We start from the raw sequence: 17,581 nt of genomic DNA on the forward strand, positions 1-17,581 counted from the left end.
TATAGCAGCCCATAAAACCTCAGTTATAATCCTTCTTTATCTAGCAGATAAATGCCCCACAGTAATATTTCTCTGTTTTATGGTGGCTATCTACAAAACAGCATTTGCTGCAATCATAACCCTTGAAAATTAGGGTAGGTACAGAAATTACCTTATTTGATGGAATACTCTCGCTTGTTAAAAATCAATTGTTTGCCAACCAGCAGCATCTCTCAGCTCTAATTAACTGTGCCGTCAGTGGCAATATGTAGTGGAAATGAAACAGATCTTCACCTCTAAATGTATTACTGCAAATTACTTTAAAATAGCTTGGAAAGGGTATTTTTGCCATCTGATAGCTAAGCTTTGACTATTACAGTGAGTTAAAAGAATGTCTATCTGGATCATAGTGAGCACACATTAATACAAAAGGAATCACCACTACACCTGTGGAATTTTGCAAAGAAGTAGGGAATTCCGTCTTGCAAGAGTATAATAGAAAGATTAATCTGCTCTGTTCCTAAAAACTTAGCCTAGTGGAAACAAAGAATGGACTGGTATTTAAAAGAACATATAATTGCATTTTATTTACTGGCATTCTGTAAAAGTCTAGACTAGACAAAGTAATTGTGGCATCTATAATGGAAGGTAAATGAGGCAAGCAAGGGAATTTTTTTAATGCAAAGAAGAATCAAACAGGGTTTGAAAAAGTTTGGACACTCATGAAGAAATGGAATTTCTTATACAGTCAAGTTTAGCTCAACTTGGCAAACTATGGTCCATGGAAATTTAAATGTTCTATATGCAGGTATGTTTCTAATTTTTTAAAAAAGTAATTTGAGAATGTCCTTGTAAAAAAGTAGAAATCTAAACTGCTAACATTACTCTACAGTTGGTTAGTAATTGGCTACTTGATAACAAATTCAAAGGATTTAGATTCTTGTCCCCAGATAAGGGATGAAACAGCATGACTATATACCACATCCATTAGCCTACCACCTATGGGTAACTTTGCCTGTGAAGGGAACCACTAGTTCTGTAATAGGCAAGATTACAGTCCAACTGATGGAGGAGAAGGCAAGAACAATGGGAAAGAATTTATATATGACAATAGGAAAAACTCACAGTAGACCGCCAAAACAAGTCTGCAGTTTTCCACTGGTCTTGCTCATCTGCAGATTTTGCACCTAGTGGATTAGAAGTTTACATACTGACTAAATTAAAAACTGAAGGTTCTTTTTAAAGAACAAGATGAGTATCTGTTTAGATTTACCAAAAATGAATTATAAGAGTGAATTACAAGTAAAAAAAAATCTGGAAAAAAGACAAAGAGTAAGCATGCACTAAAGAGGTGCATTATCAGGTCTTGTCAAAGTTTCGCTTCTGTGGATGTTTAAAGAAATTCCCTTGGCAGCCTATTATTCCATCAAAAAGGGAAAGTACCATAAGCATTGTCTGACTGAGTTACTCAGGGGGCTTATTCTGCTTGGTTTTTTTACTGTACTGAATCAGCTAGCAGTTTGGTAGGTTCTTCCCTTGCTCTAAAATGATTGTGCTGTATAAGCTGTAGGTGATGATGCTAATGATGCCAGTGGCAGAATAAACATAGCTCATGTCAATGCAGACTTACCGATTTCTGCTTCTGCTTAGCTACAGCAGCATGGAAAAGAAACAAAGAATAACAAGAGCATGCATGTTATTGGCTTGTCAAAGGACGCAGACAGTCAACAGGACTAGAAATGAGACGCAGTGCTAGTGAGCAGGTGTACAGATGGCAGCTTGGAAGTCGGTGTTACCTTCTTAAAGAAGGGCATTCTTTTCTCTTTGGAGTGGGGTGATGTTACACTGTTTGCACTGGGTTTGGGGGAACGATGGTTTGCTGGAATATCAATTTCTTCTGCATCTAAGCCACTGGCATCTATGTCTATAGCTATATGTAGATAAACAATGTAAAATTACCAGATGGAAGGGAGATGAGGAAAAGGTAAAGAGAAACAAACATAAAGCAATGATATCCCAGGTTGGACCTCTGTCAAGAATATCAAAAATAATTAAAAAGGGGAAAAAGGGAAATTTTAAAGGTATAATACACGAGATCATCACATGAAATAAAAATTCTATAGTATTTGTTCAACTGTGTCTCCCCCGCCCCAACTGAATAGAAACTCTTAAATACAAATGTATTCTTGGTTATACTGGGTGTGTAGACTTTGGGCAAATGGAAACAGGTAGGCAACAGGCTGTCAGATCTACATGCAGAAAATTAAATGGAAGAACAAGTAAATCAAGCTTCAGAAAACTCCCGAATCCAAGCAGACCTAATTAATTAACGCTGAATAAGTGTGCATATTTCCCCCAATATAAACCTGCTTATCCTATGTTAGGGATCTCCAACATTTCTGAGGCTTTAGAGTTTTGACAGTAGTGATATTTACCACTACAAAATGGCTGCCATGGGAGTGGAGCCAACCCCCCAATGGCTGCTGCAAGAGGCAGAGCCAAATACAATACCTCCCTCGAGAGTTGCCAGGTTGCTGTAATTGAGCCATATGACTTGTGGGCCAGGATTAGAACAAGAAGTTGGGTAACCAACTATTCTTGTTGAGTCGCAAGAAAAAAGATGTGCAAGAATTACTATTTAAGAAGCGATTTTATAAATCAAAATAACCTATGAACTTTAAAATATCATACCAAACTGGTGACAATGCAATAAAGTTAAGTATGTGAATATTTTAAATATATAAGAATTCATTTGAGGAGTTCTGTAATTATTTTCAATAGACTGAATTATTTTCACAGTGTTTTCTTTGTAGTATATTCTATAAAATATCTGCTACACATTAGAAGTACTAAACTAGCCTGTTCCCAACCTATGATCGCAAAAGTTCATGCAACTGTTCAGAGCATAATTGTGCCACCATCATAAAGTTCTTCTCAGTGGATACAAGATTAACACACAGAGAATGAATAGTGGTATGCTGTTCACATGTCATATTTTGGTATTCACATGTCATATTTTGCAGACTATGGCACTTGCTTTAGCCATTCAAATTTTAAGTTATGTTTAGCTCTTCAGAGATGTTGGCTACTAAGAACATAAGAGAAGCTATGTTGGATCACGCCAATGGCCCATCCAGTCCAACACTCTGTGTCACACAGTGGCCCAAAAAAACAGGTACTGTCCAAGACAATCACATGTTCAGAGAAGGATTTTGAAATAACCATTTTTGCTTCAGTCAGTCATGCAGCTGGAACTAGCAAGGCAATTTAAAAGAAATAAACAAGAAGCTATTATTTTTTTTTCCTGAGTGACCAACTGCAGCAGACCTGTAGCTATAGTACGGCTCGTTGGTGAACTGGTTCATTCTAACCTCTACCTATATTATTTTCTTTTAAAGAATAGGACAATTTATTCATGAAAGCTTCTGTTTAAGTAGCAGGAGTTTATTTTCTGAAAAGAAAAAGAAGGTATCTACTTGAAAGGAAGACAGCTCAGAATGTAAGACGACCCCCTTAAAAATGTTTACAAAAACAAAATTATTGTTACAGGACACAACAGTAACTTGTATGCAAATGTAAGATGACCCCCTCTTTTTATGGCATATTTGGTGAAAACATAGTCTTGATTAAAGACTGTATTTAGTCATGGCTGTTGTGCCACAGAAATGGCAGTGCTCCAAACTCTGCCCACTTAACTCATGCAGCTTTGCTCATTCAAGATTCTCCTTGGCTCAGGACAGATTTTCAAAATCATTATTGCTATCATAATGTTTAAGTAATTTGGGAGGGAGAGGAGAACAACTTTAGCCATTTCATGGCTTAAAGCAGGGAAGGTCGTTTAATGTGCATTTATTGTGTTTTTAACTTGTACTTGATATACATCACCCAGAGCCTGGCCTTGGCCGGGATGGGGCAATTAAGCAAATCTATTCTTATTCTTGTTGTTGTTGTTGCTGCTGCTGCTGCTGTTGTTTCTGCTAGGGACTAGGTATTTCCAGTCAAGTTACTTGGGTGACAGACATTCCCAGCCATGATACCAATGCTTCCATCTTTCTACATTGTTAGTGAAACCCTAACCTCTAAAAGTGGAAGAACTCTTCTATTGCTAAATGTGCCATAAATAAGACTAGGATGAAGAGGGAGAAGGACTGCAGAAAAGAAATGAAGGAGCCAAGTGCTATCCATAGGCCGACAATTGTTTGCCTTCATTGATTTTAATGGTATACTTTTTTCTAAGCTTATTCAAGAGCAGTAATGATCACTGTTAAAGTCAAATTTTGGGAACAGGTTTTGTAAATATACATGAGAAATCTGGGTTGATCCAGGTGCTTAATATGTGTCTAATGTTCTGCAATAATTATATAACAAATTCACCAAGCTCAAAACTTCCAGTCTCCTGACTCCAATTGGCTGTTGCCATCATAAGAGATGTAATTCTCTAGCCTTTTTGATTTAATTTATGTATGAATACTTTGTATTTACTATTTACATAAAAATATCATTAATGTTCCATCTCTGTAGCTCAACAGGATTATTGTTCCCTTTATTCTTTACAAAGAAAGCATATCAACAAAGTAAAAAATTATCCTTAATTGCTAAACATTCACCTATTTCTAAAGAACTCTGATTCCATTTTAAGCAAGAAAAAGAGTTTATATTCACACACAGTTTGTTAATAAATGCAACTGAAAAGACTTGAGCATTTGACTTATTTATTTGATTTGATTTATATCCCGCCCTCCCCGCCGAAGCAGGCTCAGGGCAGCTCATAGTATAAAACCACAACAAACAATTAAGATCCATATATATTATAAAATTACACATTCAAGAATTAAAACAGTCAGAATAATTTGGTGCTAGTCTCTTTGATGTTATATAATTTCAATGGCGACAGTATTTCTGCAATTTCCCTACGATACAAGGCTCAGCATCCACTGAAAGCCAACCAGAAGTGTGGTCTTACAGGCCTTGTGGAACTAGGCAAGGTCCCACAAGGACCTCACTTCCTCTGGTAGTTAATTCCACCAGTAGGGGGCTGAAATCGAGAAGGCCCTCTCTCTAGCGGTCTTTAATTTGGCCTCCTTCAACTCAGGGATTGTTAATAGATTTTGAAATCCAGATCTAAGTACCCTCTGGGTAATGTGTGGGGAGAGATGGTCCCTAAGGTAGGCAGGTCCTGGGCCATACAGGGCTTTAAAGGTGATAACCAGCACCTTATAGCGAATCCGGTACACTACTGGCAGTCAGTGCAGTTCCCGCAGTCCCGGCTGTATATGCTCCCACCTGGGAAGCCCTAATAGCAGCCTGTCTGCCGCATTCTGCACTAGCTGTAGTTTCCGGACTTAATAAAATGTATAGAATTAGACATGCTTTAAAATAATTAAGGCATAACAATGTAAAACAATAATAGTTTTATGAACATTCTCAATCTATTTTATAAAAAAAATCTGGATATATTGAAATTATAAATTCTTTGAGAAGTCATTGTTCCCTTTGACTGACTTACTGAATTTGCAGGAATTTTAAAAGTTCAGAACCTTTTTGCTTTTGTGGAAAAAAACTGACTAAAAACAAAAACTCAGGAGAGAACACAGAATATTTCAACAAAATGTGGCAAAAAGTAAATTATTCAACAAAAACATGGAAGATATTTTATTTTTATTTCAATTTATATCCCACCCTCCCCACAAGGGGGCTCAGCACAGGTCACAGATAACAATGTACAAAAACATTAAAACAGTTATACCAATATAAATAATTGAAACCACTAAAAGGCAGGCAATACAAAAGGTAATAAAAGTTAACAATCCTGAATCACTGGAAGTAGCTAGGCCATAATCAAAACAGTAAAGGTCTAATTAATATGGGCAATATGCAGTTAAAAGCTTCAGCAAGGGAGGCTAAATAACTGGGTGCCCACCACCTCAACTGAAAGCCTGACAGAACAGCTGTTTTACAGGCCTTGCAAAAATGTAGTAGTCAGAAAAGGCCCTGGTTCTGGTTGAGGCTAAGCGGACGTCCCTTGGGCCGAGAACAACCAGGAAGTGATGGTCTGCTGAGCACAAGACTCTCCAGGGCACATATGTCAGTCCCAGGCCACATAAGGTCAGTACCATCACTTTTAAATGGATCTGATACTCAAATGGTAGCCAATGCAATTAGCACTGGCTGAATGCACACCCACACAGCAGCTGCAGTCAGTAGATCAGCCACTGCATTTTGAACTAACTGGAGTTTCTAGATCAGCTTCAAGGGTAAGCCTGTATAAAGTGAGTTACAGTAATCAAGCCTGGAAGCGACAATTGCATGGGTCACTGCAGCCAAGTCCTGGGGGGACAGATGGGGAGCAAGTTTCCTTAGCTGCCAGAGATGATAAAAGGCAAATCTGCCACCTGTGGTGACCTGGGCCTCCACAGAAAGTAAGGAATCCAGAATCACTCCAAGGCTCCTCATATTTTGAGCTGGCACCAACAGTGCCCCATCTAAGGCAGGAATCCTTATTCCTGAGAGTACCTCACTAACTCAGGTACAGGACCTCCATCTTTGTTGGATTTAGCTTCAATGAACTCTTCTGTAGATACCTAGCCATGGTCTCCAAAGCCCTGTCCAAGCTCTCTGTGGTGGAGACTGACAGCCATCCAACAACAGATAGAATTCAGTGTCATCAGCATACTGGTTGCAACCCAGCCCAAACCTTCAGACTAATTGGACAAGGGGGCACAAGTAGATGCTAAACAACATTGGCGAGAGGATTGCCCCCTGTGGCATTTCACATTCCAGTGGATATCACAGGGAGACCCTCCCACTGAGTGCCACCCTCTGTCTCCAACTGTGGTGAAAGGAGGAAAACCACTGTAAGGCAGCCCCTTGAACTCCTATGTTGGCGAGGTGGTGGATCATAAGGTCATGGTTGAACATTGCCTTTACATCTAAAAGCAACAGCAGCACTGACTGACCCCAATCCAAGTGTCTTTAAGGGTCATCCATGAAGGTGACCAGTGCTGTCTCTGTCCCATGGCCAGGGTGGAAACCAGAATGGAATGGGTCGAGAATGGATGCATCATCCAAGAAAGTCTGAAGCTGCTTAGCCACTGCCCTCTCACCTACCTTGACCAGAAATGGTAAATTATCAGGCTTAATATTTCAGTTTCTCGTGTCCTAAATTAAATATATCCAGACATGTTGGTTACACCATAGGTAAATAAAAGGAATGATGCTATCAATCTTTCACTGTAGTTTAAAAGACAAGCCACAGCTTTTCAGCATGATCCACTTAAGAGCTACCACTGTCTTGGTTAAGGCAAACACTTTAAAGCCTTTCACAGCTTAGGAATCGTATATCTAAAGACTCTTTCCATGTGTTTTATATGCCAAGCATAGCCCTCAGGTTGCCATTTGCTAGCTTCTCTGCTTTGGATAGCCTACTTGGAATCAACCAGAGCCCATGCTTTTTTCATTGCCCCTCCACATGCAACCAGGAAGTGAAAGAGACACAATTTCTGGAAGTATAGTTATTTATTATTTCACATTTCTATCCCACCCTTCCCAAATGGGCTCAGGGCAGATCACATCAAGAATAAAACAATTACATACACTCTAAAATAACTAACTAAAACATAAAACAGTTTAGGAAAAGCGGCAAGGCCATTTTATGTGACAGGACTTTAATGGTATGTAGGCTAAAGAAGGGCATTATTTGGGATTTTGTTGTAATTTGCATGTTTTAAATTTTGACATGCAAGCCAGCTTGGGCCATAAGAAAAGGCAGGGTACGGATATTCAAATAAATAATGTTCCAACTACTAATCAGGGCTAGTCCCTGTTTTCTGGAACATGTACTTGTAAAATAACTGCCCTGTTCTGTTCCTGCTGTTGCCCTTTAGATTCCCTTAATAAAATGTTCAGCCCCCTCCTTCAGTCTTAAAATATTACCCTTGAACTGGCTGCAAGTTAGGGTTGCCAGCCTCCAGGTGGTCGAGAAACAGGAGAGCGGTCACTCTGGACTATTTAAAAAACACAACCTGAGCTGTTTTGAGCCACTGCCCTTTTGAAAATTGGAGCTGAGACTTTGTGTCCTTTTCAAGGACTTAAAGAATTGGATGTATACTTTGTATAAAAAGGAAGGATTTGGAACATCTTTATTTACTGAAGCTGTCTTTATTAGAGAAGAAGTGGTGTATTCCTTTGCTGGAAGCTTTCTTAAAGCACGAGTACCAAGTCGACTTCCTGTACATTGGGACTCTACAATTCACTGGGACTCTATTTGTATATTGTTTGTCCTTACCTGTGATTATTGTTGAAGTACAATATTGTTTAGCAATTTCGGTCATTATAACCTGTGAGTTGTGTATTTTAAATAGTCTCCAGGTGGTGGCTGAAGATCTACTATTACAACTAATCTTCAAGTGACAGAGATCAGTTCACCTGCAGAAATGACTGCCTTAGAAGGTGGACTCCATGACATTGCAACCCACTGAAGTCCCTCCCCAAATCATACCCTCCTCATACTCCACCCCCAAAATGTCCAGGTATTTCCCAACTCAGAGCTGGCAACCCTAGTGCAAGTGCATCTTGTGTCTAGCACATAGGCACGTAAATGCATACACATGAACAATAAAACCCCACATAGTGCACAGCCTATCATTTCAAATATTATGAAGTTTTGAACTGCTGATGACACACTGAAACACTATTAAGTTTCTCTAATATATCTTTCAACTAAACTAGCTTTTAAGAATTAGCACTGTGGAACATTTACTACACAGCATACAGAGTAGAGCCTTTAGCAATATGTAAGTCAGGAACTGAGGAGTGATCATTCTTATGAGGATAGTGGTATTAAAAACATGTCTCCATTTTCATCAAAGAAACTTTGGTGGATATAAAACAATGCAGACTTACGCCCATTTCCAACAAACTGCAACCACAAACTTAGCTGTGCCTGCTTTATGACTACAGAGCTAGGAACTGAAGTGAAAAGCGGCCTTCCCTGCTGCAGCATTTGGGGTTGGGCCCTGCCAGGGCACTTCCGGATCCTCCTGGGCAGGGCCTGGCAGCCTTCCCAATGGCTGGCCAATTGCTGACAGCCTGAGGAACACTTCCTGAAGGGTGGGGGTTAGGAGCGGACCTTAGAAGCATGGACTTCATTCTGGTCCATTCTTTCCCTATTTAAAGCCCTGATGCCCAGGCCCTACTTCTTTGCAAAACTGTCAGTGAATATAAGCAGTGCCTCTCATTTCTATCATATACATGAGAGAGCCTGAACCTGTTAATGTATTGTTTATAAAAGGGAGAGAAAAACATGGTGATTTGCCACCTCAATGAAAGGCTGATTTGTCACTTCTCTGAAAACCGTAGCATAAAAGAAGATAGTGATTATTAAAACAGCAATGACCCACTTACCAGATGACGGAGGTGTCGACTTTCTGGAACTAGGTACTACGTCACCCAAGCTAGATGATGAATTTCCTCCTGATTTACTAGAGTAAATAAATATAGTTTAACTGCTTTTAATTATATTATCTACTTGCCATTCATCCTAATAGACAATCAGAGTAATTTTTTTCAGAGATCAGTGTTTTCCAGAAACCATATGAAGAATTAAATAACAATTATGCAGAGCAATCTATAATGCTCTGGCCAATAATGTGATCAGTTTCACAAATGTAAGTTGTTAATGATTATAAAAACAGGGTTTTTATGTGTCATTGCTTTAGAATTGTCCAGTAAAGAGCTTTAGAAAGACCTGTTAGCTCTGGGATGATAGTTTTGTCTCTTTATGTATCCTGAGAATAGGAGTCAAAGCCTTTCCATTCAGCACCTATTCAAATGCTGTGGGGAAAAGGGAATGTACCTTTAAGCGACAAATGGCTGCTGTGGGAAAGGTCACCAGGTTGCATTACTGCACTCCAAGAATATTAGTAGTTCTCCAAGTTATGTAAGTCACATGATTTTCTTCTTCATAGTCTCTGATTCATTTACAAATGGAAGAGTGGCAAATTGACATATTTTGTGGAGGAGTTGGTAAACTGAGAGGCAGAGAATGGGGATGACTGCTCTATTTGTATCATGAGTTAGCATATACATGAAGTGCATAATTCTTTATAAAGGTCAATAAAGTAGATCATGCTGTAGTTTTACTCTATTCAGTTATCAAAATTCACCTAAAGAAAACAGAGGAAGACAACATACTTTCAGTAGGGTAACTCTGACCCCAAAAGCTATATTTTCAGCTAGTTTATAATGAACAGTAATGTTTACAATGTGATAATATAAAAGTATCCAAGGGGCCCACAGTATACAAAAATGTGAAGCTGCCTAAATCCTCTGTCCAATTAATGTAAAAGACTGGGTCTCTGTAATAACCAGACACCAGTATCCTTTAGGGGTTGAAAATAAAAACCAATTAGCACCTTTAAAAGGCAAACAAGGTTTGGGTGCTAAGATGGTGATGGAAAGTACCATGAAGTCACAGCTGACTTATGGCGATTCTGTAGGGTTTTCAAAGCAGGAAACATTCAAATGTGATTTTCCATTGCTTGCCTCTGCATCATTCATAGTCTTATAGTCTTTGGCAGTTTCCTATCCAAACACTAGCTAGGATTGACCCTGCTTAGCTTCCAAGATCTGACAAGATAGAGCTAGCTTAAGGTAAAGTATAAAAAATGGTTCCAAACAAGGTGGTATACATTAGTAAACTATATCTGCTAGAACTATCAAGGCACTGTGAATATAGAACTGGTAACATCTGTAGATACCTTGGGATTAAACAGGTATGAACGTGTCCAAGAAAGGTTGTGGACAAACTATAATTAAGTCTCTAAAATAGATTCAGGTGGGTAGCCCTGTTGGTTTGAAGCAGCAGAACAAAGTTTGAGTTCAGTGACACCTTTAATTTCCATTTCATTGTATATGAAGAAGTGTGCATGCACACAAAAGCTTATACCTTGAATAACACTTTGTTGGTCTTAAAGGTGTCAACTCAATCAAGTCTCCAAGAGAGATGGATAGATGTCTGAATGCTAGAGAAATTTTGGCATATCACATTTTATTGTTCTGAAAGACGTCTATAAGTGAATAGTTAATAAGGATTCAGGGACCATTAGTGGGCTGCTCCCCTGGATCTTCTTAGAATAAATGCTGAAGAGTTGCTGATACACCCCCTAAGCACATTCCCTACAGAACCACAGCAATCATCCATAGTGATCTAATCAATCTTATACTCCATATATTCCATGTTGTAGAATTGTGAGGCAGTCTATTGTTATCTATACTAACATGCCTGGAGCAAGAAGGAAGAAGGATTCAAGGGCTCTGAGACCAGACTACATCTTTAGAAAGCTTATGTGCACTTGTTGCTCTTAGTACATCTAAGGGCTGTTGATAGTAGGAGTCTCACAGTGAACATGCCAACAGAAAAACATCTGTATTTTATGCAGGATCACAGGACAAATGTAGCACAACAGACTTCCCACCAGTACAGTGACTGTTAACAATGACTATGAGATCTGTAGGAGGGCTGATTGTTAGTTCCAAGGATCCTGAAGATTGCCGGAATCACAGTAGCATGAACCACATGAAGTCGGTAATAAACAGACAACTCAAAAGGTTGAAGCATCTGTGATGGAGCTCACTGAACTGCTAGGTAAATTAGGACACCACTAGTTTTAACAGGTGATGTGGCAAGGACCACAATGATCATACTGCACATATGAAGAGGAATCACTGTAGATTGGGCCTGCTATGGTTGGACCATTGTCATGGACTGTCAGGTCAGTTATTTAAATGATGTGGGCAGAAGACTACCACTCCCATAAGGTTGTGTGAAAACATGTCTATGTGAAATAACATCAGTAACATTGATTCAGTCCAACATTAAGCAGCATTTTTTTTAAAAAGCATTTGTTTATGTTCACTGGCTGACAGGTGGTTTGCTCTTTATTTAGGCAACTGGCTGCTGAGTGGTGCACAGAAGCAGCAGGTCTCAGGGGCATCTAGGACTGTATGAGATGTGCATGCATAAATGCTACCTAATACACTCTACTGTTTGAATAAATCGAAAGTACCAGTCACAAACAGCCAAAGTACTCAATGAAAAATTGTCTCCCTGCTTGCAACAGAAAAACAGAATGTGAGTCAAACTGGAGGACGTTGGAGCTTCGCTGGACAATTATGTCCACATGTCCTTTCACACAGTACTTCTGAGAAAAGAGCTGCAGTGCCAGAGACTGAAAATGGAAGAAACCCCAAGGAGGGGGAACCAAGGGGATGCACTAGTTAAGGGGAAAAAATGCCTTCCTAATTAGAGTAGGACCCCTAACCAAGCAAAAGTCACTGAAGTGAATGCATTGCTGTTTTTCCAGCTGGCAGAAGAAAACTGAGCAAGAAAGTGTTCAGTCCTTTTGTCAGTGCATATAGTGAGGCTAACTAAAGCTCTAGAAAGTTCTAGCAAATGTATAGATACAGAATCCATAGGTAAAACTGCATAGGGAACATGTAAAAGAACAAAATGTCATTTCCCTCCCACTAGCAAAATCATGCTATTCAAAATATTTACTTGCAACAACTATTTTAATCCAACTCTTTTCATCTCTGATTCTTCCAGTAAGACAAATACATGCAAGATATACAAAATACTGTGGCAAATATATGAATTATAAATATCTTTAATTACCTGGAGTAAAATTTTCCTTGCTTAGCCTTTTGTTCATGCTGCAGCCTCATGTTTTCTAATTTGACTGGACTTGGTATGAAACCTATTTCACAGCCTTCTTTCACCAACCGTCCTATCCACCAGTCATTGTTAAATTTCTAAGGAAACAGGATACACATTTAAATGTTAGAAATAGCTCATGACAAGGGATTTTTCTATCAATTTTTCTGTATCACAATTACAATGCTAGTCTTATAAATAATTGTAAGTAAGGTATATATATGGGGTTAGGTCCCCTGAATCCTTTTCAATGGCATTAAGAAGGCTTTCGCCAGCAGAAAAGTACTGAGTTAGTAGTGGGCTAGTACAGGAGCCAGAAGGGCAATTTTGGTTGTTTTCTCATCCTCACTGCAGCTGCCTGTGTCACATGGCTTTTTGTCACAGTAGGTACCCCAACTCCTGCTATTTTCTTTTTGGCACTCTTTGGGAGAAGGCAGAAAAAATCCACCTCTGCCATTTTTATCCTCCACTTCCTTCAAGCCTACACCATGTTATCCTTACAAAAATACTCTGATATGAACTAGGCCAGGGGTGTCAAACATGATGCCCAGGACCGAATCAGGCCCCCAGAGGGCTCCTATCAAGTCCCTGAGCCACTGGCTGTCATCTGCTTCCTTCTCCCTCTGTCTTGCTTCCTTCTGCATAACAGCTTGCTCTGCAAGGCTTGCTCAATTGTACAGGAGCTACAGAACAGAGCCCCTATTTTCTCCATTGGCTGAGGCTCTTCCCTTGGGAAGGAAGGTGGGGAGGGATAGCTTGCTTTGCCATGCTATCTCAATTCCATAGCAAAGCTACTGAGCCAAGCCTCTCTTCCTTATATTGGCTGAGGCTCCTCCCCCTCCTGGTCCCCTGGGGAAGGAAGAAAAGAGCCAGAGTTTCCTTGGCCCAGTTCCCTGGATCCCATGGGAGAAATACAAAGAAAGCACCTTTAAGACCGAGCACTAATGATTAAGCATGTTTTATTTTAAGGTTTTTTTTTAAAAAAAATAGTTAATTGTGATTGTCTGTGTCCTTTATACAGTTTATATCTCCACTTCTTAATCTTAAATAGCCTGGCCCAACAAGGTCCCATTTGTGGCAGATCTGGCCCTCATAACAAACCATGGGCTAGGCTGATTGTGACTGGTCCAAGATCACCCAAAATGCTTCATGGAAGAGTGGGGATCTAATCTGGGTGCTAGTCTAGAGCTGTGACCACTACACTACATGACCTCTCAGTGACATATTCAGCCACATAATCTTAAAGAGATCGGCAGTGCAACCCTAAGAAGAGTTACACCTTTCTCAGCTCATTGACGTCAGTGGCCCAAGTCTTTTAAGTAGGATCTGTTTGCATGATAACCACTATTACTGGCATGTGAGCATATGTGCTCAGGAAGTGGTATGACATTTTCAGTATTTTATCTATAATCAAAATTAAGTGTGGATGAGGATGCACAAAATCGCATAATGTACATTTAAAAAAATACTGGAGAAGGCTTGAGGCTAAGGCCACCAACTTGCACCCAACAAGTTGCCATGTACCTTTAAATTAAATTATACAACTGGAGATGAAACAATCACAACTTCTGCCCTCTCCTGTCGTATCATTTGTTCTCTGCTTCTCTTACCTGCAATAGTAAAAGGACTCCATGTGCTGCACAGGATGCAAGGGACAGAGAGAGAACAGAACACGACAGAGGAAGGAAGAGTGAGCGAAGTCATGGCTGTCGTATCCCTTGATACATTAGGAAGTTTAAAGGTATATTACTGCTATAACCTAACAATACTACACCTGAATGTTTTTTGAAGTGGTAGAATATAGGGATATACAATAGAAAAAGTGAAATGATTTTATGTCTCTTAGTAGGAAATTGTATATGCGCAATGGGACTTATGTACACTATACCTTTCTTACTTTCTCCATTTTATCCTCACAGCAATAACCCACATACAATAACCAACTCACAGCAATAACATTGGGCCAGTCATCCCCAGCTGAGAGTGGATGACTGGCCCAATGTCACCAGCAAGCTTCCATGGCAGAGTGGGGATTCAAACCTGAATCTCCCAGATCCTAATCTGACACTCTAACCACTGCACTGCCCATTCATTGATGGAATGTACTCTTTAATCTCCAGATGTTATACTCGAAATGAGGAATCGAGGAATCTGGATTCACACTCCCTTTAGAATGCTGCTGTGGTCTGCTGGGCCTTATTGACCTTGAAGAAAGAGGGAAGGGATTAGGCTGACAGCCAAGTCACCCCCTCCTCCTTCTTCCTCCTTCCCTGTCAAAAGAATACAGTCAGAATGTCATCATAGACCATGACCTCCTGCCTTTACAATTGGCCTTGGAGGCTGCAAAAGCCCCATGAAGCTTCCTGCCTCTTTGAGGGCAGAAGAACCACTTTCCATAGCTGACAATATATCTATCTACTTTGGCTCTTTTGCAAAAAAAAAAAAAAAATCGGATTTCTTCTTATTTCTTAATCCATATTTCATTCTAATGATAAAGTATTATTACATGGCCTTAATTGTTATTATCAAGTCTTTTTTTGAGCAGGAATGCACAGGAACACAGTTCCATCTGTCTCAGTGTCAGGGGTGTGGCCTGATATGCAAATGAGTTCCTGCTGGGCTTTTTCTACCAAAAAAAGCCCTGTGTGAGACAAAGGTAACATCAGGGGGTGTTGCTTAATATGCAAATAATTCCTGTGTGTTTTTTTACAAAAAAGCCCTGGTTATCATCCACAGGAGCAAAACTTTAGTTAATCTGCAGGAGAATCCAAATGTTTTAATACATAATCTGCCATTTCAATAACTTTATGCGTTTATTCTATTTTATATGCGTCTTTACAAGTAAACAGCAGGTTCACAGAAAGTACAGCACAGGTCATTCAGAGGTTTTGTAGATGCTTATTCAGGGGTAGGATCATGAATAAATACTATTTAACAGAAAAATCACTGCATCTTTAGAATATACAGTCATAATTTAAGCAGAATGCATCCTTGAATAGTGTCTTTTAAACAGAAAGTATCAGGTAAATTATCTTACTTCTTTAACATGTAGGAAATCTTTAGCTTCAAATGAGATGGCCATGCCTGGGACTGGTACGTCGTCATCATGGGCTGCACTGTAGCTAACATTTGTTCGGACTGCAAATGCCACGGGTTTTGTCTGTAGAGCAAACAAGATAAAGAGTGTTTTGTTTTCCTTCATATACAAATACAACAAGAGAACTTGCATGGACTTTACAGTGAAGAACTGGCTTCTATTTCGCACCATACAATATTGGGGGTGGGGTGGGAATCAAGTGAAAATTCACAATGATAACAAGAGGATAATGCAGAATTGTTTTCTGTTGCCCCAGAAGGTCAGACCAGAACCAGCGGGTTGAAATTAAATCAGAAGAGTTTTCGACTAAACATTAGGAAGAACTTCCAGACAGTTAGAGTGGTTCTTCTGTGGAATAGGCTTCCTTGGGAGGTGGGAGGTTCTCCTTTCTTGAAGGTTTTTAAACAGAGGCTAGATTGCCATCTGACAGCAATGCTGATTCTTTGAATTAGGCAGGAAGGGTTGCATGAGAAGGGGGGCAGGAAGGGTTGCATCTTTGTTTAGTTCTCATGGCCTTTTCTTACACACCCAGGGAAATGCTGATTGCCATTTTGGGGTCAGTCTGCAATTTTTCTCCAGACCAGTTTGGCAAGGGATCCTGGAGGTTTTTGCCATCTTCTGTTCACTGGGGATGTATGTGGGGGGAGGTATTTGTGAAGTTTATGTATTATGCAGGGTGTTGGACTAGATGGCTCTGGAGGTGCCTTCCAACTCTATGATTCTAAGTCAGAATCAAAGACAGCAACAGTGAACTCAGGATCATGGATAATTCTTACAGCAAGAGCATTTTAACAGTTACTTAGATGCTGAGCAGTACAATCCTAACAGACATGCCCTTCTAAATCCACATAAGGCCCTTTTCTGCGAGTGTATATCGGGATATAACACTGAATATGGGGTCAATGTTACAATCACTTTAGTAAGTTTTTGGTTACATATCATAAAGTAATGGCATGGGTGCCTACTGGAAGGAAAGTATGTAATAGCAATGTGAATTTGGAGGGGGAAATCTAACTAACAAGGGTAGGTTTGTGCAGTGCATGAACTGTTCATTAGCAAACATAAAAACAAAACAGATCCACCAACTCACTTCTTCTTTCTTGAAAAACATTTTTGTTTTGTTTTTTCCATTATTCGGCATGAAAGATGTTTTTGAAGGTTTTTTTTTTAAAAAATTATATCCTTTAAAAGAAAAAGACCCATAAGAGCTCACAGAAGAGGAGGATGCATCCCATCCGCACAGCCCTTGCTCTCTCCTCTTTTGCTTGCTCCCAGCCTCCCACCACAGGTTTCTCTTTCTTCTCTTCTGTCTTTGATTTTTGCCAGTTTTTTTTTTTCAAGCCTCTTGCCAAGGCCACCCAGCAGATGAACTTGTTTTGGTTGGAAGTGCTTTCTCCTCCAACCCACTCAGTTTCTAAAAGTATTATCATTTATAGATCATGCATATGGATTGGTTTGTTTCCCAAAGACTTGATATACCTACTACAATATGTAGTACTTTTATCCAGCCATGTTTTATTCACAGTTTAATATTTGCTGATATTAATGTTTCAACATATCAACAATCCTTCAAACTCATAGAAAGTTATGGAAAGCTCTGTGCTTTTAGAAGAATCAACTGTCCCAAATTTTAAAAGTGTAAGAGGAACTTCTGCAAAACACAAGCTTTCCATAATTAAAGATAAATGAACAGAGGTTTTTCTAAAAGTGTAAGAGGAACTTCTGCAAGACACAAGCTTTCCATAATTAAAGATAAATGAACAGAGGTTTTTCTATAAAATATTTGAACCATC

The 17,581-nt window shown here is 39.5% G+C and overlaps 1 protein-coding gene across 9 annotated transcripts in view; it reads right to left on the reverse strand.

Annotated features, from left to right (window-relative positions):
• Positions 1-17,581, reverse strand: part of CACNB2 (calcium voltage-gated channel auxiliary subunit beta 2) — a 225,293-nt gene that overhangs the window by 18,856 nt on the left and 188,856 nt on the right. For 6 of the 9 annotated variants that reach the window (XM_060248401.1, XM_060248406.1, XM_060248404.1 and 3 more), the window contains 4 exons: positions 15,729-15,851; positions 12,653-12,789; positions 9,382-9,458; positions 1,776-1,909 (listed from right to left, as the gene is read on the reverse strand). In XM_060248401.1, the coding sequence (XP_060104384.1) occupies positions 1,776-1,909; positions 9,382-9,458; positions 12,653-12,789; positions 15,729-15,851 (471 nt within the window). Of the gene's footprint in view, positions 1-1,104; positions 1,167-1,609; positions 1,630-1,775; positions 1,910-9,381; positions 9,459-12,652; positions 12,790-15,728; positions 15,852-17,581 lie in introns of all 9 variants that reach the window. The other 3 variants (XM_060248403.1, XM_060248408.1, XM_060248402.1) reach the window with 2 other exon arrangements.

This window comes from Heteronotia binoei, chromosome 10, assembly GCF_032191835.1.
Source record: "Heteronotia binoei isolate CCM8104 ecotype False Entrance Well chromosome 10, APGP_CSIRO_Hbin_v1, whole genome shotgun sequence".
Taxonomy (NCBI): Eukaryota; Metazoa; Chordata; class Lepidosauria; order Squamata; family Gekkonidae; genus Heteronotia; species Heteronotia binoei.